The sequence below is a fragment of the Motacilla alba genome, chromosome 8, assembly GCF_015832195.1.
Source record: "Motacilla alba alba isolate MOTALB_02 chromosome 8, Motacilla_alba_V1.0_pri, whole genome shotgun sequence".
Lineage (NCBI taxonomy): Eukaryota > Metazoa > Chordata > Aves > Passeriformes > Motacillidae > Motacilla > Motacilla alba.
In genome coordinates this window covers 23,286,354-23,305,171 of record NC_052023.1, presented here as the reverse complement: position 1 = coordinate 23,305,171, position 18,818 = coordinate 23,286,354, and the positions used below count along the sequence as shown (strand labels likewise).

The following is an 18,818-nucleotide window of genomic DNA, read 5'->3' as shown; positions in this document are numbered from 1 at the left end:
TGACCAGATGGATTCCTCTCTGCAAATCTTCTGTTGCATTAATTTATATAGTCTTACTCCACTCACCTACTCCACAGCTAGAGAGGTCCTTAACTCATACCTGCACTATAAAAACTTGATTTTTAGCCTCTTTGCCTGATAGGCGCTTCCTCATCACAGCTGATGTGAGGCAAGGGTATTTATTCAACAGGAGAGTGGCCCTGAAGAAGTCAGTCTCCTGTTACACAAAGAGAGGTTGAAGGCCTGTGTTACCTGAATGTCAGTGTAAGGTCCTCAGCTGGAACCTTGTTTTGTGGTTCTAATTGTCCATTTTCTGTCTGTTTAGTGGTGCCCAGCTTGTTTTTCATATCCAGTGAAGACTGGCTCTCCTTTAAAGAAAGGACAGATGAAAAATTCTTTAAGAGTGTGTTGAAAGAACTGGAGATATCATTCCTTGGGGACGATGAAGAAGGCCTGTAAATTGCAGTCACACAGTTTAACCGGCAAAAGCCATGAGACAAAAACAGACTTTTAGATGTGCTCATCCTCTCCAGACACAGTATTTCCCAAAAGGAAGGGATGATCCTTGTAACAACAAGCAAAGGCCACAGACTAACAGCACATGGACTTCTGAACACTAGCCTGTACCTGCAGACAATGTTTCCTATGTTAAAGCAGTTCATAGAGCTCATGGCACAGTGACCTTGGAGACAATTTGGTTTCCATCAAAGTCAACACCATGCTTATTTCAAATGGTGACAAATTAACAACATTTAAAGAGGCTACATTAAACTTCTTCATGAAGAAGACTCGAGAAACTCCTCAGGAGGTTTTGAAGAATAGAGGTGAAGAGGAAGATGGCTGACTCCATCTGTGGGCCTCCAGTAGGGAGCCCCTGTGCCAGGGTGAAGGGGCTGCAGCCAGCTACATGGCTCTTCACTGCATCTCTCTGCCTCCCAGCCCCCCAGCACTCACCATGCTCAGCTCACGGGTTCTCTTCCCAATTTCCCTTTCCACCTGGTGTAGCTCCAAGCTCAGCTGTTCACTTGAGATCATCCCAGGCCACTTGGGAGGTGGGGGTGGGGGCTGTGGTTGGCCTGCCAGGGTAGTCGCCTCTCTCTGCAACAGCAGCCTGTTACTAACAGCCTAGATGCATAAAGCCAAGCACATACACAACTGAGCACACAACACACCAAGCACAGAAAGCTCTAAGGCCATAATTCCAGAGTATTGCTCGTTTACAAAACCAAGGCTGCCTCTCACCACACTTCACAATGTCCCAATTGAAATCACTTCCAATCCAAGTTTCAACACGTTTCTGTAGACACGGACAAGTATTTTAATTTTTAAACAAGCAGTGTTAAATACCTCTTGCTGTCATAAATTTGCGTGTGTTTTCTTCATGTGTCACTCCCTTCTCAAAACTACGACTAAGCCCATGAACAAAAACATTACTCTCTTCTGAGCTCTATGTTCAACAAAAGAGAACTGCAGATAAGCAAGTTTGCTGCTTTATTTACAGCAGTAGAATTTATCTAATTCTACAGCAGAGCCAGAATTATTATTGCATCATCTTGAGAGATGTAGCTGTCAATATGTAGGTCTCTATTGACCCACATTAGGAAACACAGGAACAGAAAGGGGCAAGTGACTATGGTCATTCACAAGTTACAAGTTAATAAAAGCAGTAGCCATGTCAGCCATCCTAAAAATCTGCTAACACTTGTGAATCAGTTCTGCAAGTGTGGGCTCTGCATTTAAATACAACATCTTCTATTCCACACAACTCAGCATTTGGCTGGTCTTTGAGAAGAAATGCTCATACAATGCAAAAGCAAAATGATCTAGTTCTTCACGCTCTGGCTGAATTGATTGCTGCAACCTTGTAATAGGCAAACCAGTGAAGGCTCCTTGATTTCCAATACTGACACGCAGCTTTAAACATAAGAGATAAACTGAAAGCTGTTCTTAATCAAAATAACTGATTCTGCAAAATTCATATTATGCCAAAATCAAGGCCCAATATTCAACTCTGCAGGATTTAACACACAATCACAACAACGATGAGTGGGAGAAGGCAACTTACAGGTTTTGCAACTTTCCAGTACTCTTGTATTATGGCAAATGCAGACATGCAAGATCGAAAACATTTTCTCCTCTCATTCCCAAACAAGAGCACAAGAACACAAGCTATGTTTCAAGTAACTAACAAATGCATATTACTGCACCTACTGCTGTGAATTGTGAGCTCTTAAACTAATCTGCAATAACCCTCCTCTGTAACGTATTCTTAACTAACCATAGCTTCAGCAGAAGTTGCTATCCACTACTTACAGCAATTTCTTCTGGGAAAATGTTAACACAAATAGTTGCTGAGGTGCCTAGAACAGTTTTCTGGTAAATATTTACTGATTTTTCCTAAGAGGAAAAAAGTAACTAAGACTTTCTGAAACCATTCATTATGGCTTGACATTACTCCTGTCTCACAAAATCAAAATATTTCAGCTCATTAATTCTTTTACAAACACACACTCATCTTTCCTTATGCTACATTTCTTCTAAGCAAAGAGCCATAAAATATTAAGCCTTAATTTTTCAAGCTAAATATATTATATATTTACTTTGACTCTTGTGGCTTGTGCTATTTAGGAAGAAACAGGTACAAACACAAAGCCAAACATGAAACAGATGAAGCTCATGGCTTTTTGTACATATGATCAGACATTTCCAACAGCAGTAAAGTCAAGAAGAACAGGCTCCTACACCCCAAGTTTGCCTCTGAGTAGAGCTGAACAGAGGGGGAGTGAAAAAGAGAATGACAGCAAACAAGACTGAGCACAGACTGCAGATTCAAAGATGGTGTTGATGTGCATGTGAAGTGCAGGGAAGATTCTGCTGCTAAGCAGAAAGGCTGGAACTTGCACCACAGCCCTGATGCTTGGCATCACAGGATTAAGTATTGCCACCGAGTATCACTACAAAGGTCAGCCCCTGAAAGGCTTTACCAGCCTCATCTCCCTCCATCCCACCCCCCAGTTCTGCTCCAAATGCTGGTACAAACCTCCAGCCCCCTCATTTGGGTCTGCTGGCTGATCTGATGGTCAACTTGCTGCAGTTCCATGCGCAGCTGCTGCTCTCGTTCAGCTGAGGGCAACTGCTTCCCATGACCAGCCACATCCGCCATGGACAGCCTCTCCCTTTGGGATTAGAAAACAAAGAGATTAAAAAAAAATCTTTGCTCCACTGGCACAGAAAAAAATAGATAAAAGAAAATTTAGAAAAAGGCAAAGAAGAAGTACAGCAATCCTACCTGTCATTGAAACGTCCCTGAGAAGGTATATTTTGATGAGGAGAATATGGAGAGCCTCCCCAGCCACCGTGGGTTTCGTAAGGACTGTAGTCTACCAGGGAACAGAAGAAAACCACATTGCATTACTACAAAATCACCCTTTCAGTCATTCAGCCAACACAGAACTAGACAGAGAAGAAGAAAGGCCAGCCCGCTAATTATGAGAAGCTGAACATTTTTTCTGATTAAATAAACACAGAAATACTCTGTGACCGGTCTCACATGTCTAATACACAACTCTTCCTGTATGTCTAACAGTCCGTGACAGCCTTCCAGAGTCTGGGATTGTGAAGGACTTCAGATACTCAGGCAGATGAGCAAACACAGAACAAAACTTACACACATGATGTTTGCAGTTATTTTTACTACTGAAGTTCCTAAAAGAGTCAGGAGTTCATTGATAATTCTGACATACCTCGGTAACTACAGTTTAAAGATTAAGTTTTCACCTGTAATAAAGTCTAAAAAATTATTGCCTGAAAGAGCTAGAAGCAAGTTTGGGGGAATATAATAATTCAATATTTTCTTAAGGTTATGCAGTGCACCTCAAGAAAGTAAGTTTTGGAGTAAGACAGAAGGCCATATTATACACGTGATTAGAAAACAGATGTGCTGGAAATGAACTACTTCCACTTTTTTGCTTTGTCTAACAGTACACAAGACAATGGCCGCATTAAGTTTGCAGGAGCAGCTACCCATAAAGCAGGAAAACAGCAGTACAATACTTCATAAGATAGTTTTGCATAGTGTATTTGGGAAAGTGCTAGGCTTCTGCATTCAGCTGCTACAGATTTAAAATAAGCTTCCTATCAGAGGGACTGGCAGAACAAAGTAACTTCTTCAAAACAGCAACAACATATCACTAACAAATACACTGTGTATGCACAAACACGCAATGGAACCCCTGAATATCCCAAGTTGGAAGGGACCCATAAGGACCATGGAATCCAACTCCTGGCCCTCCACAAACACCCCAACAATCCCACCCTGTGCCCGAGAGTACTGTCCGTACACTTCTGGAGCTCTGGCAGTCCTGGGGCTGTGACCATTCCCTGTTCAGTGCCCCATCACCCTCTCTGAGGGAAGAATCTTTTCCTGACATTCAACCTAACCCTTCTCCTGACACAGCTCCACTCTTATCACTGGTCACTAGGGAGAAATCAGGGCCTGCCCTTCTGCATCCCCTCAGGAGGAAGCTGTAGACTGCTATGGGGTCTGCCCTCAGCCTCCTCTTGCCCAGACCAAGTGATCTCAGAAAGCTGTGGCAACCTTGTTGTGAATTCAGTCTTCTGAGTACAGCCCCACTTGCAGTTATTTCAAGTGGCATTAACACACACCACAGCTGAACCTCTAAGACAAGATACAAGCTTACAGGGCTTGTCTTCAACCTGTACAACACTATAGCAGTAAAGAAAACAGCAACAGCCAGCAAAACGCAAGAGCACAGATCATACCTGAAATGATGGATTTGGTGGCAGCTCCCTGAACTGCCATGGCCTGCATGGGCCCAGAGTTCTGGTACATGGCTTTGGAAGTACGGGAGATGGCCCCAAATCTTGACACAGTTGGTCGGTCTCCAAATGGAATGAGGTCATCGTCCCCCGTCTCGGCCGCTCGTCGCTGCATGTCCAGTCGCTGCTCACGCATGGCTTTACTGTCCACATTCTGCACAAGACATGGAAAAGGCACTCCAAAACTCATTCCAAAACAGGACACATTCCTCTCACAACAATTTGCTGAGTGCAGTTAGTTTCTCTCGAGTTCTCTATTCCCTTCACTTTTCAACTAGTTTTTCTATTCTTCAGTTTCTAACTCCACTGTCAGAGGGGAAGTCTCCTTAATGGTCTACCTTAAGATGACCATTACTACACCACAGTGAAAAAGCTGCAAAATCGATTGTAATCAAATCCAGAAGAAGAGAGCAGCAGCAAATGTGTCAGAGAAAGTCTAATGGGAAGAGAAGGTGGAAAAAACCCTCCCCTCATATAAACTCAAAGAAGAGATCACTGGGCATCTCTGAGGAATACACATTCCTTCTAGAATCAAAAAGAAATTTCTCTGAAGCCCAGTGCTAAGAAATGTGTAACAGCCTGCAAATGACTCAGAATGGGAATTTTTCAGTACTGCACTTACTTGGACATGTCTAGTATATCTTTTCAGGCACTTTTCATAAAGCAGCAGTACTGTTTGGAACATGCTGTTTCTAACTGAGTTTCAGACTCAAACACCTTCATGGGTCAGTATACAAAGAGAGAAAGTGTTCACTCTCTCCTCCAAGAGCTGAGTTAAATAGGGAAGCTATCTCTTGACTACCAGAAACTGTAACATGGTAAGAATTTCCAAAATCAAGTTAAGACTTTGCTAAAGAAGTAAAACTGTGCACAGTAGAACAAAAAGAGCAAGGTAAGTGGGACCACTACACCAAGAAAATTGTCTAAAGGCTACAACCTTTGGTATAGTCCAATAATAAAATAAAACTCTGCAAGCTTTCAGTGGGGATAATGATTGCTAGAAACAGTTAACATAGCTGAGGCAGGAATAAAGGGGTGAAAATAGCAGTAACAACTAAGTTGGAAGCTAAACTCAAGAAATGTAATACTTGGAAACTGAAACATTAGGGAAAATCTACTTTGGAATTCTGGAAAAAAAAAATTTTAATCTTGAGGCCATAGGATGCTAGTACCAATTTTAATACTCTATTTACTCAGTAAAGCTGCATGTATCTGCAGAATATTCAGCATTATGCACTCAGATGATACTACTCCTCTCCTTCAAAAAAGGAATCTCTTATGAATGATTAAAAAAAAAAAAACACTGAAGAATTAATTCAGTAAAGGTCTCTTGATAATTTTTTTCCTGTGAGGAGACAAAAACTGAAAAGCAGCAAAGATCCCATTTTGCTTATTGAAAATTAGCTCTGGGGCAGAAGAATACTTTGTTTAGCCTTGAAAAAGGACGTTACTTCTTCAGAACCTTATTACTTGTAATTGAGCTGCAGGTTTTTTACACAGTTTTCTAGCAGCAGGGATGAAAGCCAAGAGCTGTTTATCACTCCTAGATGATGCCACTTGGACAGCAATAAGCTGATTCCAAGTAATCTCAGTACTTCCCCAGGTCAAACATGGCAGTGTGATAACTCCAGGCAACCACACTGTGTAGGACTGAGAGCAAGAGGACAGGTAAAAAGGCCAAAGCTGCAGATGAAATGCAATTTTTTGCTCTGCTTTTTTCAGGAGAAAGCCTCCTTTTTGGGTCCATTTCCAACAGTGGCTTCAAAGTTTTAAGAGGAAAACAATTCAGCAGACAGAAAAAAGACAAATTTAATTCTAATGGGGCAGAGGGGGAAAAGGGAAACCTTTTTGAGGAGAAGCTGAACCAAAAAAATCTGATTTAATTAAATGGTTGCAACAGGTGACTTCATTCTTCTAAGAAATGTTCCCCCCATTGGCCAAAGACAGGTCACCATGACTCCAACAATACAAAAACAAGTCAATAGATCACTTTGGCAGATGGGGGGTGAAGGAGAATAGATGAATCTCTGTAAAATAGTTCCTCAGGCTAAACAGTCTTTCCTCTTGAAGAGCCTGAATGACTTGCTACGTGCACGGGCTACCAGCCTATTCCTCATGTTGAGTGATGCCTGAGTGTTAGGAAGAAACTGAATGTAAGACTCCTCTTTACATTCTTCTCCATTCGTGACTCCAAATAGTAACATCCAAGCAGCCCCTTCATTTTGCAACACTGACCTAGCAAAAATGGAGCAGCACAGAGGTAGAAATTGCCTTCAAGAACAACCAGCCTAGTGCAAAGTTTTTACTGTGTTTTTACAAAGAAACTTCATGCAAGTTTTGGGTAGTCTTGTGGCCAAAAATCACAGTCCTTCAAGTAAAAACTAGCAACACCCTTAATAGCAGTAACAGCCACCTTAAAAGGAATTAATTGCCTAAAGTTAAGTTACAGCATCTTTCTCTGACAGAAAGAAGTACAGGCAGCAACAGACGGACATGCTTAATCAACAAGCTGCCAGGACTGAGTAATTTTTGCATTCCAAGTAAGTGCAAAGAATAACCCTTGCACAATATTCTTGCTATCTATGGGTTCAGAGCAGAGAGGTTATCCTGCAACTATATGCAGAATTTTGTACCAGCTACACAAGGGTAGGACTGTTCACAACTGTGAAAACAAAGTGCTTCACACACTGCAAATGCTTTCTGTGACTGCAGTGCACCTCTGAGTTTAAATAAAAGCACTGCCATTATTATGGAAAGCAAATGAAAGTCCTCCCCAACCCATAGAAATATGCACTCGTCTTCTGTTTTCCCCTTGTCCCTGCATACCGCCATCTCCACACTCCTTGCTGCCACAACATCTTTGGGTTTTGCATCTTTGGTTCCAATGTAGGAGCCGATGGTGTCACAGGACCACGGAGAGTACTGGCTGTAGTCATTTCCTTTGTATTTCCCAGCTACCTTCAGGTCTTCATCCAAGTACTGTACAAAAACAAAAATCTGGTTCTGTAAGTGAAGGGAAGAAGCAGTTTCACAGCCATCCCTGTTCACTTCAACAGTAATGAACTTGAGAAACACCACCAGGATTATTTTTTATCAGAAACATCACCCTCTGGAATTGGGCCAGAGAACACATGAAGTGCGTGAAATTCTGAGCCCCTGGCTACATTCCCAGTGCTGACTGTTCACTTGGCCAGTTCAAAGGTGATATTTTAACACTGGTTAAAAAAATAAATAAATATCAAGCTGTTACTTCATCCTAAATATGTCAGGAGTAAAGTCTGGTAACTGTGAAGAGCGATTACTTCAATTAGTAATGGCTCTAAATTAATGTTCTTGGCTGCACTGAAAGCAGAGAGCTTAGGACCAGTGGTAGATCAACAGCCAGCTGAAATACTGGAGACTGTACTACAAGGGCTTCCCAGCTAGGCACAAAATCTACTTTGCCCAACACTTGCCAATGCTGTATTGTTCCGATTTTCTTGTTGTCTACATCTATCAGCACGTAAACACCCAAGTATTTTCTAAACATGCCAGTATCTCATGTTTCGTCAAAATACGCTTACCTCCTCTGAGTGAAAAGGATGAGGCAAGGTTGGTGATGGTGCAAAAGGAGGTGGAGAAATCACCTTCCTCTCTTCCAGCTGGGCCATGATCTCTTTCCTGCGTCGGTGAAGTTCATCCAGGCTGGGATGAGGCTGAAATGAAGACAGGAAAAAGTTTCAGAGCTCCTGAAGCACTGAAGTACAAAATGAATAATTTCCTAAGTGATGTCTACCTGAAGAAAATAAGGCAGCTATGTACTGCAAGGAGAGGGAAATACAGAGGATACACAGTATCACTGAAGTAACAAATAATGATCACTTTGTTTAAGTCTACCTGTTAGCTTCCATGCAGGACATACATGTTCTTACACTGGCCAACCTTAGTTCAAGACACCCCACAAACAGGCAATGTGTTACTCCTTGGCAAAGTTCTCCCTGGCATATGTTCAGCATGGCAAGTTCCCATTACAGTCACGTAGGGTAAATTGATACAACTCTACAGGTCACTAGTCACATTTATTATTCACTTTGCAATAGAATTAAACACAAACACAGCACATTCAAACTGATAAATCTGTAAGTTATGTTAAAAACATTTCCTGTACTCAGCAATAGGATTCAGAGCCTTTAATCTGAATTACTTAAGTCCAACTATTCTACAGAACTCAATTCCAGCTGGTAAGTTATCAAAACAAATTTGTAAACTTGTAAACAACAGGAAGACCTTCCACTTAGCTATCTAACTAGAAAAAATTCAGAAGAGCAGAATTTTTAATTCTTTTATCAAGGCAGGTATGTTTAATGTTTATTATTGAGGTACAGAGTCGGTCAGTCACAGATGGGCAGTACAAGAATGCACATGTGACCATTTCCACACGCTGTATTTACTCCGCACTTGAGTAGCCCTCTTTAGCCTAATCTTTGCTGGAGGAGTCAGAGACTTAGGAGATTTCCAAAGTGAATTACAATGCTTTTCTACTTTGAGCACTAAAACAGCCTACTTTTACATATTAACATCATTTCAACTGCAGAATTGACCAGTAACTACAATACCTTCCAGCTTTTGATCCACTTCCTCAAGTTCAGACTTTCACAAAGCCACTCCCTTAGTACAAAAACATTCAATTCCCCAAGCAGTTTATAGTTTCTCTCTCCAAACAACTACAAAAACACAGCGCTGAACCCATACCCTGTGGCACGAAGGTCTGATCTGCCCAAGATGCGGAGCCACCGGGCAATAAGGCTCTGTTTGCTGGTATCTGTCTCTGGCCTCAGGTACGTAGAGGGGCACGGCCGCCTGCGGGATGTCGATGGGCACCGGGCTGCCCCGCACCACGTCGTCCCGCTGGTAGGGCTGCACGGGCGGGTAGACGCGGCGGCCGTCGTAGTGCGGCGGGTACATGGGCTGCGCCAGCGCCGGGTAGCCCTGCGGCTGCGGGTACTGCGGGCTCACCACGCGCTCCGGCAGGTACGGCCCGTAGTGCTCCAGGTACGGCGTACCCGCCTCGGGGGCTGATGGAGGAGGTCGGACAAAGCGAGACATGGACTGAGTGGGATAGTACACTCCTGAAGCGAGGCAAGGGGGAAAAACACAAGACACAGAAAGCGATTACCACAACTGTCCATAAAAATTGACTGCAGAAAACCCTGAAGAAGCAAAAGTTGATCCAAAGCTCGAGTGAGGTAGTGTAATTCCCTAAGATACCAGCACGGTGTCAATGTTACAGTAGCTGATGAAGAGCTGGTGAGACTGAGCCCACCACGGGTGCCCTGCCAGCACACGGAACAGAAAGACATCTCCAGAATGTCTCTGCAGATTGCTACAAATGCTTTCAGCTAGGTAAGACCTAAAAAGTAAACTGAAGATTGGTCTGTACAACTTCTTCCATGTAACTGAATTCAATTTATCTCAACATACCAGAGTCACTGTCAGGGTAAAGGAACTTTGATTATTAGGATTTAAAGTCGTCTAGAGATTTGTTCTATGTCTTGAACAGGAGAAAGACATTTCCGAACTGTAAATCATCAAAGACTTGTAATATCACATTGCCTGGTTACCTCAAGATTTTATTATTCTATCTGGGATCTCTGGATAATTTTAAAATAAGTACGAATATGTGCATGACATCAGATTTTGTGGACAACTCAGATGTTCACTGGCACATAATGAACAAATGTAAGTAGTTTGTTTTTCTTCAAAATGCTCTGCAACTTTCTCAGAAATGGCTTCCCCCATTTCACCTTTCCTTTCTAGAACTTTTTCTGCTTTTAACTTCCTTTGGTCTTTCATTGCTTATTTTTCTTTCACATTAACTTCACTTTATCTCACTTCTCTCTGCGACCTCACATTGCCTAAGAATCATTCTCTGTTTTCATATAGATAGCCAAAACCTTCTCTTTTTAATCCCCTTCAATATTATCTTTCTCCACGTGCTCTCTTGATAGTTAAGTTTTTCCTCTTAGTTCCTTTTTTATGACATTTTCTTTTTTTTGTAAACACCCTTCTCTAATTTCATGTATCTCTAGTGATCACATGCACTTTATTTCCATTTTCCCTGAGTCAAACTGAATTAAGGTTTACCATACTGGATCCCTCCTCCAGCCCAGTTAGGAAAAACTGAAGACAGAAGGACTTGCAACATTTGGACAGATACAGGTATTGTTTTCACATGCACTGATGTCTTCAGTCAAGGCATAAAATCCTGCTGATTTCCATTTTATTATCACATCACTATACTGGTGTCTTTCATCCATGTAATTTGTAAGAAAACTTCAATTAAAGGGCATAAAAGCCAGAGTGGGAAGAAAGACTCAAATCAGCATGAGGATGAAAGAGCTTGGTCAATCTTACCTTGTTGGTAGGGCGCTGGCTCAAACGATGGGGCAGCCCCCCTGGGGTCTTGATAAAACATATCTGCTTGTTGTGCACTGTACAGCTGAGACCCTCGGGGTACCATCTGCAACTGCTTGGTGACAGACACCGAGGGCAGATCTGCTGGCACCCGAGCAGGCACGGGATGAGGGTTCACTGGCAAGGCAGAAATAGAGCTCTTGGGAACAGATTCCAGCCTAAAGAAGTGGAAAGATGGCACTGTTCATTAAGGCCTGATATAGCACACTGTACTCTAACACACTGCTATTTGTCTACACTCCACCTTCTGAAGGCTTCTATCACCTTCTCCAATCAAAATATAAGCAATCAGGGAATTAACACAGTTCAGAGCTTTAGCTTTCTACTCTGCTACATAATCACTAAAAAAACCCCAACCAAACACAAGAATAACCACAACCCCAGCTCTGTTTCTTTTTTAAAGAACTGGCTTACTTTGTTTCTACTCCACATTTACACACACAACAATTTGAACAACAGGTAGGAAGAGGCGTACAAGTCAGGAGGGGATCCAGGGGCACTGCTACTCAGATGGTCCATCTTCCCAGGCTTCAGGGCACTTTCATAACCGGAGTCAGTCCCTCGAGAAATCAGTTGTGTCACTGTGCTGCCTGTTGACACAATTCCATTTGGCAGAGCAGAAGTTTTCCTATTGGGCAAGTCCACTCCCCCTTCCTCTGAGAGGATAGCTCCTGAAGGCAGGCCCACCTCATTCAGCTGGCCCAGGGAAGCACTAAGGGGTCTTCTGGGAACGAGACGCTTGTTCATTTTACGGAATCTTCAGAAAGAGAAACCACATATCAAAAATTGAAACAAACAAACAAACAAACAAAAAAATAAAAGGAGCTGTACTTTCAAGATTTCTCAAACATGGATTCTACTGAAAGCTTCCTTTTATTCAAATTCTTCAAGGGGCTTATGAAAACACATTTCAGAAGACAACTTCCCTGCTGGTTGATCTATTAATTGGAGTTTCAATCAGAACAAGAATGGACTTTTAATGACAAGTACATCAAGAATTCACAGGTAAACTTCACACAGCAAATTTACAAATCCTACTTTCTTTACACATTTGCATCTCAAGAGAAGAAAACCAAAACCAAGCATCACAAAGTACTATTATCACATAAAATACAGTAATACAAGCTTCAGAATAAGAATCACCGACTGTTCAAGCATGTTTTATTCAGAGAAGAAACTAATAGCATAAAATTTAAATGAAAGAATATGAAGTTATACCCTTTTGCTCTGTTTGTGCAATAATAAGCCAAATGTTTACTACCATGTGATATATTTTAAAGCACATTTTAAGATTAATGTTGCTATATCGATATGCAGCTTACACCATTTTGATAAAGTGATTGCACAGATAAAAACTCTATGAACATGCAGCAATTCCAAAAATCTGCTTCTGACTAAGGCCTGAAAAAATACAGGCATTTTAACCAAAGCTCCACAGAAACCAGTAGGCCAATGGTACCGGAGAACAAATTCCAGAGTTGAAGGTCCTCCACTAAATACCCTGCCATTAGTTCAGATCCCAGAACGCAAGTGTGAGAGCATATTTGCAGACCTGAGTGTTCTCACTAAACAAGAAGCAAACAGTATTTCTTCAGCAGGGTTGATTACTTTTGTATCATAAATAACAGTCAGAATGAGATGGGAACCCAGACTAGGAAGGTATACAAATTACTGCAGAAAAAGGTGGCAGCTGACTGATTACTCAATCTTTAGATAATCTCTGTAGTTGCCCACGTGCTTTAACAGCAACACAAGAGAGGTAAAAAGGGGTTTTATTGTTGGGGCTGTTTTGTTTTTTAGATGTTGTTGCAGTCTCTACATGTGCAGAACACAAATTAATTTTTAAAAAGTTCAGAGCTTGTCTATGCACACAGGGTCTTTGACCCTTGTCAAGAGGGGAATGAGCTGCTGTTTAAGCAAGTTTAGACTATAATATGCTATCTAAAGCATTACCACACGTTTCCCCATAACCTTCCTCCTAAGTTAAAGCTATACAGAGAGCTAGAGGAGTCACGCAGCAACAGCAATGCACATTAGTCACACTAAGCATTTTTAAAAGGAGGAGTGCTAACACAATAGCTACTTAAAGGAATTAAGCAAAGATAAAAGGTACAAGGAACAATCAAAACTCCCAAGCTCCCCAACCACCCACAGAAACTGAACAAACATTCTCTTCAGCCCAGGACAACATTAGAACCAAGGCAGGCAAGTCAGTCTGGCTACAACAGGCCTCTCCCCTCCTGCAAAGCTGACAAACAGTCCTTGATACATACAACTGGCTCAGAGGTGTAACACTGACCCACCACAGGTCAACAAAATCATCCCAAAGCAGCACTACCAATCTCCATTTCATTAGCATGGTGACAGAAGGCAAACGTCAACTGTTTCTGCAACACACAAGTACTAAAGTCCTATTCCTTGTTCATATGAATAACTGTCTTTGTCATTCTAACACCACATGCTCCTCTTTCTTTGTGTTTTGTCTATGTAGCATGCTGGCCATACAGGCCATGAACTGACATTAATGCTTTGAGTTTCAGATTAAGAAATGAAAAAGAAACACTGCATGCCAATTCCGAGCCTTTGCAGTATTCTACTCATTAAAAAGCACCTTTTCTTTGAATTATTTTATCCCAAAAAGCAAGTAACAAGCTAATATACTACTGTATTTGTTTCTTTTAGCTCCTCAATAATCCATTTTACTTAAAAAAACCCATTAAAACAACCTGCAGAACAACAGCATCTTGCTCTTGAATAACTGGTAGCCCTCCTAAATCTGTAATGGATCTAGACTGCAAATTTGATATGAGCATCATTTTTTTACTCTACAACAACAGATGTAACCAATTGAAGGCATGAAGCTTTTTGACAGATTGCACAAAGAATTGTTGCAGGAAAAAAATCTTGAATTGTTTGTTTTTAGCTCTTTGGAGAGCTAGCAACACATTCCTTAATTTGGAAAACTGCCAGGAACCTACCTGAATGAAAAGGGAAGAGGAGAAGTACCCCCAAACAAAAGCCACTGTGAATGCCTCACATAGCATGTTTAGTCACACTCAAGAAGTAGGGAAAACAGCCCACCTCCAAAAACTTTGGGTAACACTTGTGTAACATCAAACTTTGAGAGCTGCATTACGGATGAACAAAGCAAATATCCTGCTGCATGGAAGAACAAGTAGCTCCAAAATCTAAGTGATGACTGTTACAAGTTTATCACATTACTTCTTACTAGTTTAACAGCCAGGTTATACCTCCTTTCCCCCTCATTCCTAAATATAAGAAATAACTCTTATAGACAAGATGAAACAAAGACTGGGCTGCTTTCTACTACTAGAGATACACTTACTTTTCCAGCTCCTCCTGTGAGTGTGCAAAGGTGCAGCTGGCCCCCCGGGGACATCCTCCTCTCTGCTTCATGTCTCGGCACATGTATGTCTTGTACTTGCTGTGCTGAGGGGGCTGACAAGGTTAAAGAAACCAGGTGAGATACCTGAACATGAAAGTGCACTTAACCAAGCTGAATGGATCATCTTATCAAAGGCCTGATGGTTGACTGTTGACAGTTCCTCAAATTTAAGTGTTTCTAAAATACCTGACATGAAATAAACCTGAAATACTTGTGTTTGGTTCTTCAACAGAACCAACAGATTCAAGAGTACATGTTTCGACAACTAAGTCACTCTCAGTTCTCTGCAGCATTTTTATTCAAACTCCTTACTGGAGAGCTTGACTGGAACACAGGTGTACATTCTAGGACACAGGTAAGTGGGCAAAACAGATACAGGATGAAAAAATTACCAATAATCAGATATACCCTATCAACAGTTTCCACCAAGGGACTGGTGTGTACAAGTCAACATGCTTTCTGAGAAGCCAAAAGGTGTATATCTGTCAGAAGTCACCTGCAAACTGCTGTTTTTTTTGTTGTTGTTGTTTTTTTGTTTTTTTGTTTGTTTTTTTTTTTTTTTTTTTTTTTTTTTTTTTTTTTTTTTTTTTTTTTTTTTTTTGTTTTTATGGTTTTTTTTTTTTGGTTGGTTGGTTTGGGGAGGGTTTGTTTGTTTGTTTTGTTTTTGTTTCGTTTGTTTTCGGGGTTTTTTGCCTTCTACTGCAGTGAGAAGATCCTGGCAGAGTGAACATAAGCCACACAGCCTTTCACTGGCCACTGTTGCCAGGTAGTGCAACTTTACCCAGACTCAGCAGACATCCCTTTCCTACTCACAAAGCTCTGGGCTCCCTTCCAAGCAGCACAGCATGTACCACAGTCTCTACACAACAAAAACTCTTGATGTTTTCCCCTCCCAGATTCCCACTTATGCATTTCTGCTGTTTTTCTTTTTGCTGGTGACAGTGCTCATTATCCATCCCAAGCAATGCAAAAAAATGAAACAGCAGAAATTATTGTTTAATTATTTATTCTTTAATTATTCTAAACTCAATTTTGCCCCCTTTTTTTGGGCAGAGATAATCTTTTTACTAGTTGAGCTCCCCAAACCAGCTCTCCAAGAGGATAAATGCCAAAGTGATGGAGGAGTAGGACTGGGACAGGCAGCGCTGTACTTCAGCACCATTTATATCAACTGAGCTGCACAATAAAATGACATCAAAGAAATGTGTGATAAGGTAACTATGAGATAAGTTTATATACAATTATATTGTCAATGCTGAAACAAAAAAATTTGTTTCAGGAACTTGGATTGCACTTTCATATCAACTGCTCTTAAATCTTCAAGCTTGACAGACCACTCGGCACAGGTATAAGGATGATTTCATTAACAAAGAGCCAGCTACCTGAAATATGTCACATTAAAACAAACCCAAGAAAATTCCCACAAACCACAGCAGCATCCAATGCCCCTTCCCCACCCTCTGCTCAAGAAGGTTATTCATTTCCCTATGCCTGCAGCTGGATCAGAATGTTCTCCTTCCCTCCTAGTGAGCTGTGAAAATCAATTCCACAGGTTTTGGAGGTAAGTATGTGTTGTTTAGCACTTTTTCCTTTCTTGTTTCTTTTTTGATAAATATGAATTGCAGTGATGTTTTCAATTGGCTCCTTGTCAAACCAAACCTTTCCAGCAGACATTAGTAAACCTCTACTATAGGATACAGCCAATAAAACTTAGGGGTACACATTGCCCAAATGATTTAGCTTTTACCTGTTGTTGATCTGTTCCTTTTTTGCTGTGATTCTGGATATAATCAACTAAGCCATGAACCACAGTTCTCACAGCAACTAGTCCATTTTCCAGTTGTTCCCATGTTGGAGATGGAGCATCTATTGCATGGACAGCAAACACCAAATATAAAAAGAAAAATCAGAAAGATTTTCCAAAACCTCACAACAGTATCACAAAACTTGACTAGCCAAGTTTATAAAAAACATTTCATCAGAAGATAGAAAGCATTCAGCACCTTAATTCTGGGACATTTAGCTCTTACAGAATAGAGGTATCTATAAACTTAAGACTGATCTGCATAAAATACCAAATGAGCCAGTAAGACCATTATTAGCATGTAAAATTATTTCCTGTTAGAAGAACTCTCATCTCACAAGAACTCCAGAGTAAAGGCACTGTACAAACTCTTCTCATTAAGAAAAACATCAGGTTGAAAATCCCTCTTTGCATTCAGACTCCTGAAGGTAAAATTATTCCATACAAATACAGTCATCGCTGGCCTGATTACACAGGCACAGATGTAGAATAGCAACAGAAATTAATGCCTCTCATGTGGAAAACACATCACAAGGCCAGTCTATGAATCAGACTACCATCTAAAACACTGTGAATAAATTGTACAGTCTCAATTCTAGAGGAGCACTTTTTCTTTTTAGCCGATTTACTTTTCCAAGTTTTTGAATCTGTTCCAGCAGCGGACACTCCCACTATGTGCCTGCACACTCTGCTGCAAAGGACTGTACCTCAAAGAGCCTTTCAAGATCTTTAGCAGAATTAATGACATTATATTCCACTCACAGGGACTAAATTCTTCCAGAAGTACTTCAACATGCTTCTCTGCTGTTCTTTAGGCAACTCAACAGTACAGAAAAAACCCCAAAGACCAGACTTGGCTACTGAAATCAAGGAAGGCTATTAGTGATGCCACCTTCCATACCAGTTTTTTGCAAACAAATTTGCAGTACACGGGTTTATCCCCAGCTTGTTTCAGTATGAAAGATTTGGGAAGAAAGCACTGCATCTCCTTTAGCTGTGAATTACAACTGGTCCTCATTGGAAAGGAAGTTTAACTTCTGCTTGTTTAAACAAATATGAAGTACAATTTTTCATCTCCTGAAGTAGTAGTTTATATCATTTTACTATTTTGACATACAATATTGATTTTACAAATTCTAGCAGGTATAAAGTAAGACTTCAGCCAGAGGACTTTTCTGTTCCTTCCCTTCTCTCTCAGGTAGTCCATCCTTACAGCACTGCTGACTTTTCCAACAATTTCTATCTTTCTCTCCTCTGTCAACAATTTAGGTTCTATTTCCCAGTTAAATTCTTTGCAACTATCTTCTACCTGCCAGACTCTTTCCTAGTTTTGCAGAATTACCTATGAACAAGAAAAATACTGAATTCTGTACAGTAACAAACCATTCTTGTCTAGACTGACTTTTGCCTAGCTTCTCTCTATTCAATCTATCAAAATTCTACTTTGGAATCCAAAACTCTTTAGTTGACGAGTAAGGAGGACTTTTCCTTACACTTGATGATCAGCTTTCAATCCTTGAACAGTGTTAAGCTCATCTTGCTAAATGTAAAGGTTTTCATAAAAACACCCAGATTTACCTGGACTAGGATCAATATTTGCTAGGAGCTCTAGGTGAGGTCTAAGACGATTCAAGTTAGCTGGATCTCCAGTCCTCTGAAGAGCAATAGTTAATTCCTGAACGCTCTGTGCAAACGAGGCCGGGGTCTGCAACTTAAAAAAATTATCATCATTAACTTTCTACAGGCATAGCAATCCTCATGGTTTCTGAAAGCTGCTCCACAGGCTCACAAGAACTGTCTTCCAAAACTGGAGATAAACATCTTTCACAGAAGCTCATTCCAGTGAACCCTTTCTATTAAGAATGCACAGTGCTTTGACATTGCATTAAATTACACTTCAAAAAAAGACAAAATAAAGGCTGGTATTATTTCTAGCAATAAAACCCATTTCTTTTGTGTAGTGCTGCTACCCAAGAAAAAAAAATAAGCCATATTGGAAATACTTTATTTAGATTTCTGGAGAGTCTAATATCTCCAATCCCCAAACCAACAGGTTTGCACCCTGCTTTAAACTGAGTACAGCAAACAGAAAATAAAGAACAAGATGGTTAAAGGAAAAGATAGCTAGCAACATTCTATTTCCTAACATCACTCAATTCCAGTTTTAAAACTGTTAACTCTACCTAGATCCTTCACGAGATGTTTGGCAGGACACTTCAAAAGGTGGGCAAAGGCATAAATACACAGCAGAAGCTATCTTGAAGCTAATCCTCTTGCACAGCGGCCAAAGCTGTTTCAAAGCTTTCATAACCATTC

At 40.9% G+C, this 18,818-nt stretch overlaps 1 protein-coding gene across 13 annotated transcripts in view; it reads right to left on the bottom strand.

Moving 5' to 3' along the window:
* The window catches only part of RC3H1 (ring finger and CCCH-type domains 1), a 57,261-nt gene that overhangs the window by 2,514 nt on the left and 35,929 nt on the right, over positions 1-18,818 (bottom strand). For 4 of the 13 annotated variants that reach the window (XM_038143992.1, XM_038143995.1, XM_038143993.1 and 1 more), the window contains exons 7-19: positions 18,081-18,213; positions 16,446-16,564; positions 14,639-14,751; positions 11,768-12,049; positions 11,233-11,450; positions 9,571-9,947; positions 8,403-8,534; positions 7,666-7,836; positions 4,783-4,993; positions 3,290-3,380; positions 3,041-3,176; positions 955-1,125; positions 253-368 (exon numbers count right to left, since the gene is read on the bottom strand). In XM_038143992.1, coding sequence (XP_037999920.1) covers positions 253-368; positions 955-1,125; positions 3,041-3,176; positions 3,290-3,380; positions 4,783-4,993; positions 7,666-7,836; positions 8,403-8,534; positions 9,571-9,947; positions 11,233-11,450; positions 11,768-12,049; positions 14,639-14,751; positions 16,446-16,564; positions 18,081-18,213 — 2,270 coding nt within the window. The remainder of the gene's footprint in view (positions 1-252; positions 369-954; positions 1,126-3,040; positions 3,177-3,289; positions 3,381-4,782; positions 4,994-7,665; positions 7,837-8,402; positions 8,535-9,570; positions 9,948-11,232; positions 11,451-11,767; positions 12,050-14,638; positions 14,752-16,445; positions 16,565-18,080; positions 18,214-18,818) is intronic. The other 9 variants (XM_038143999.1, XM_038144000.1, XM_038143997.1 and 6 more) reach the window with 5 other exon arrangements.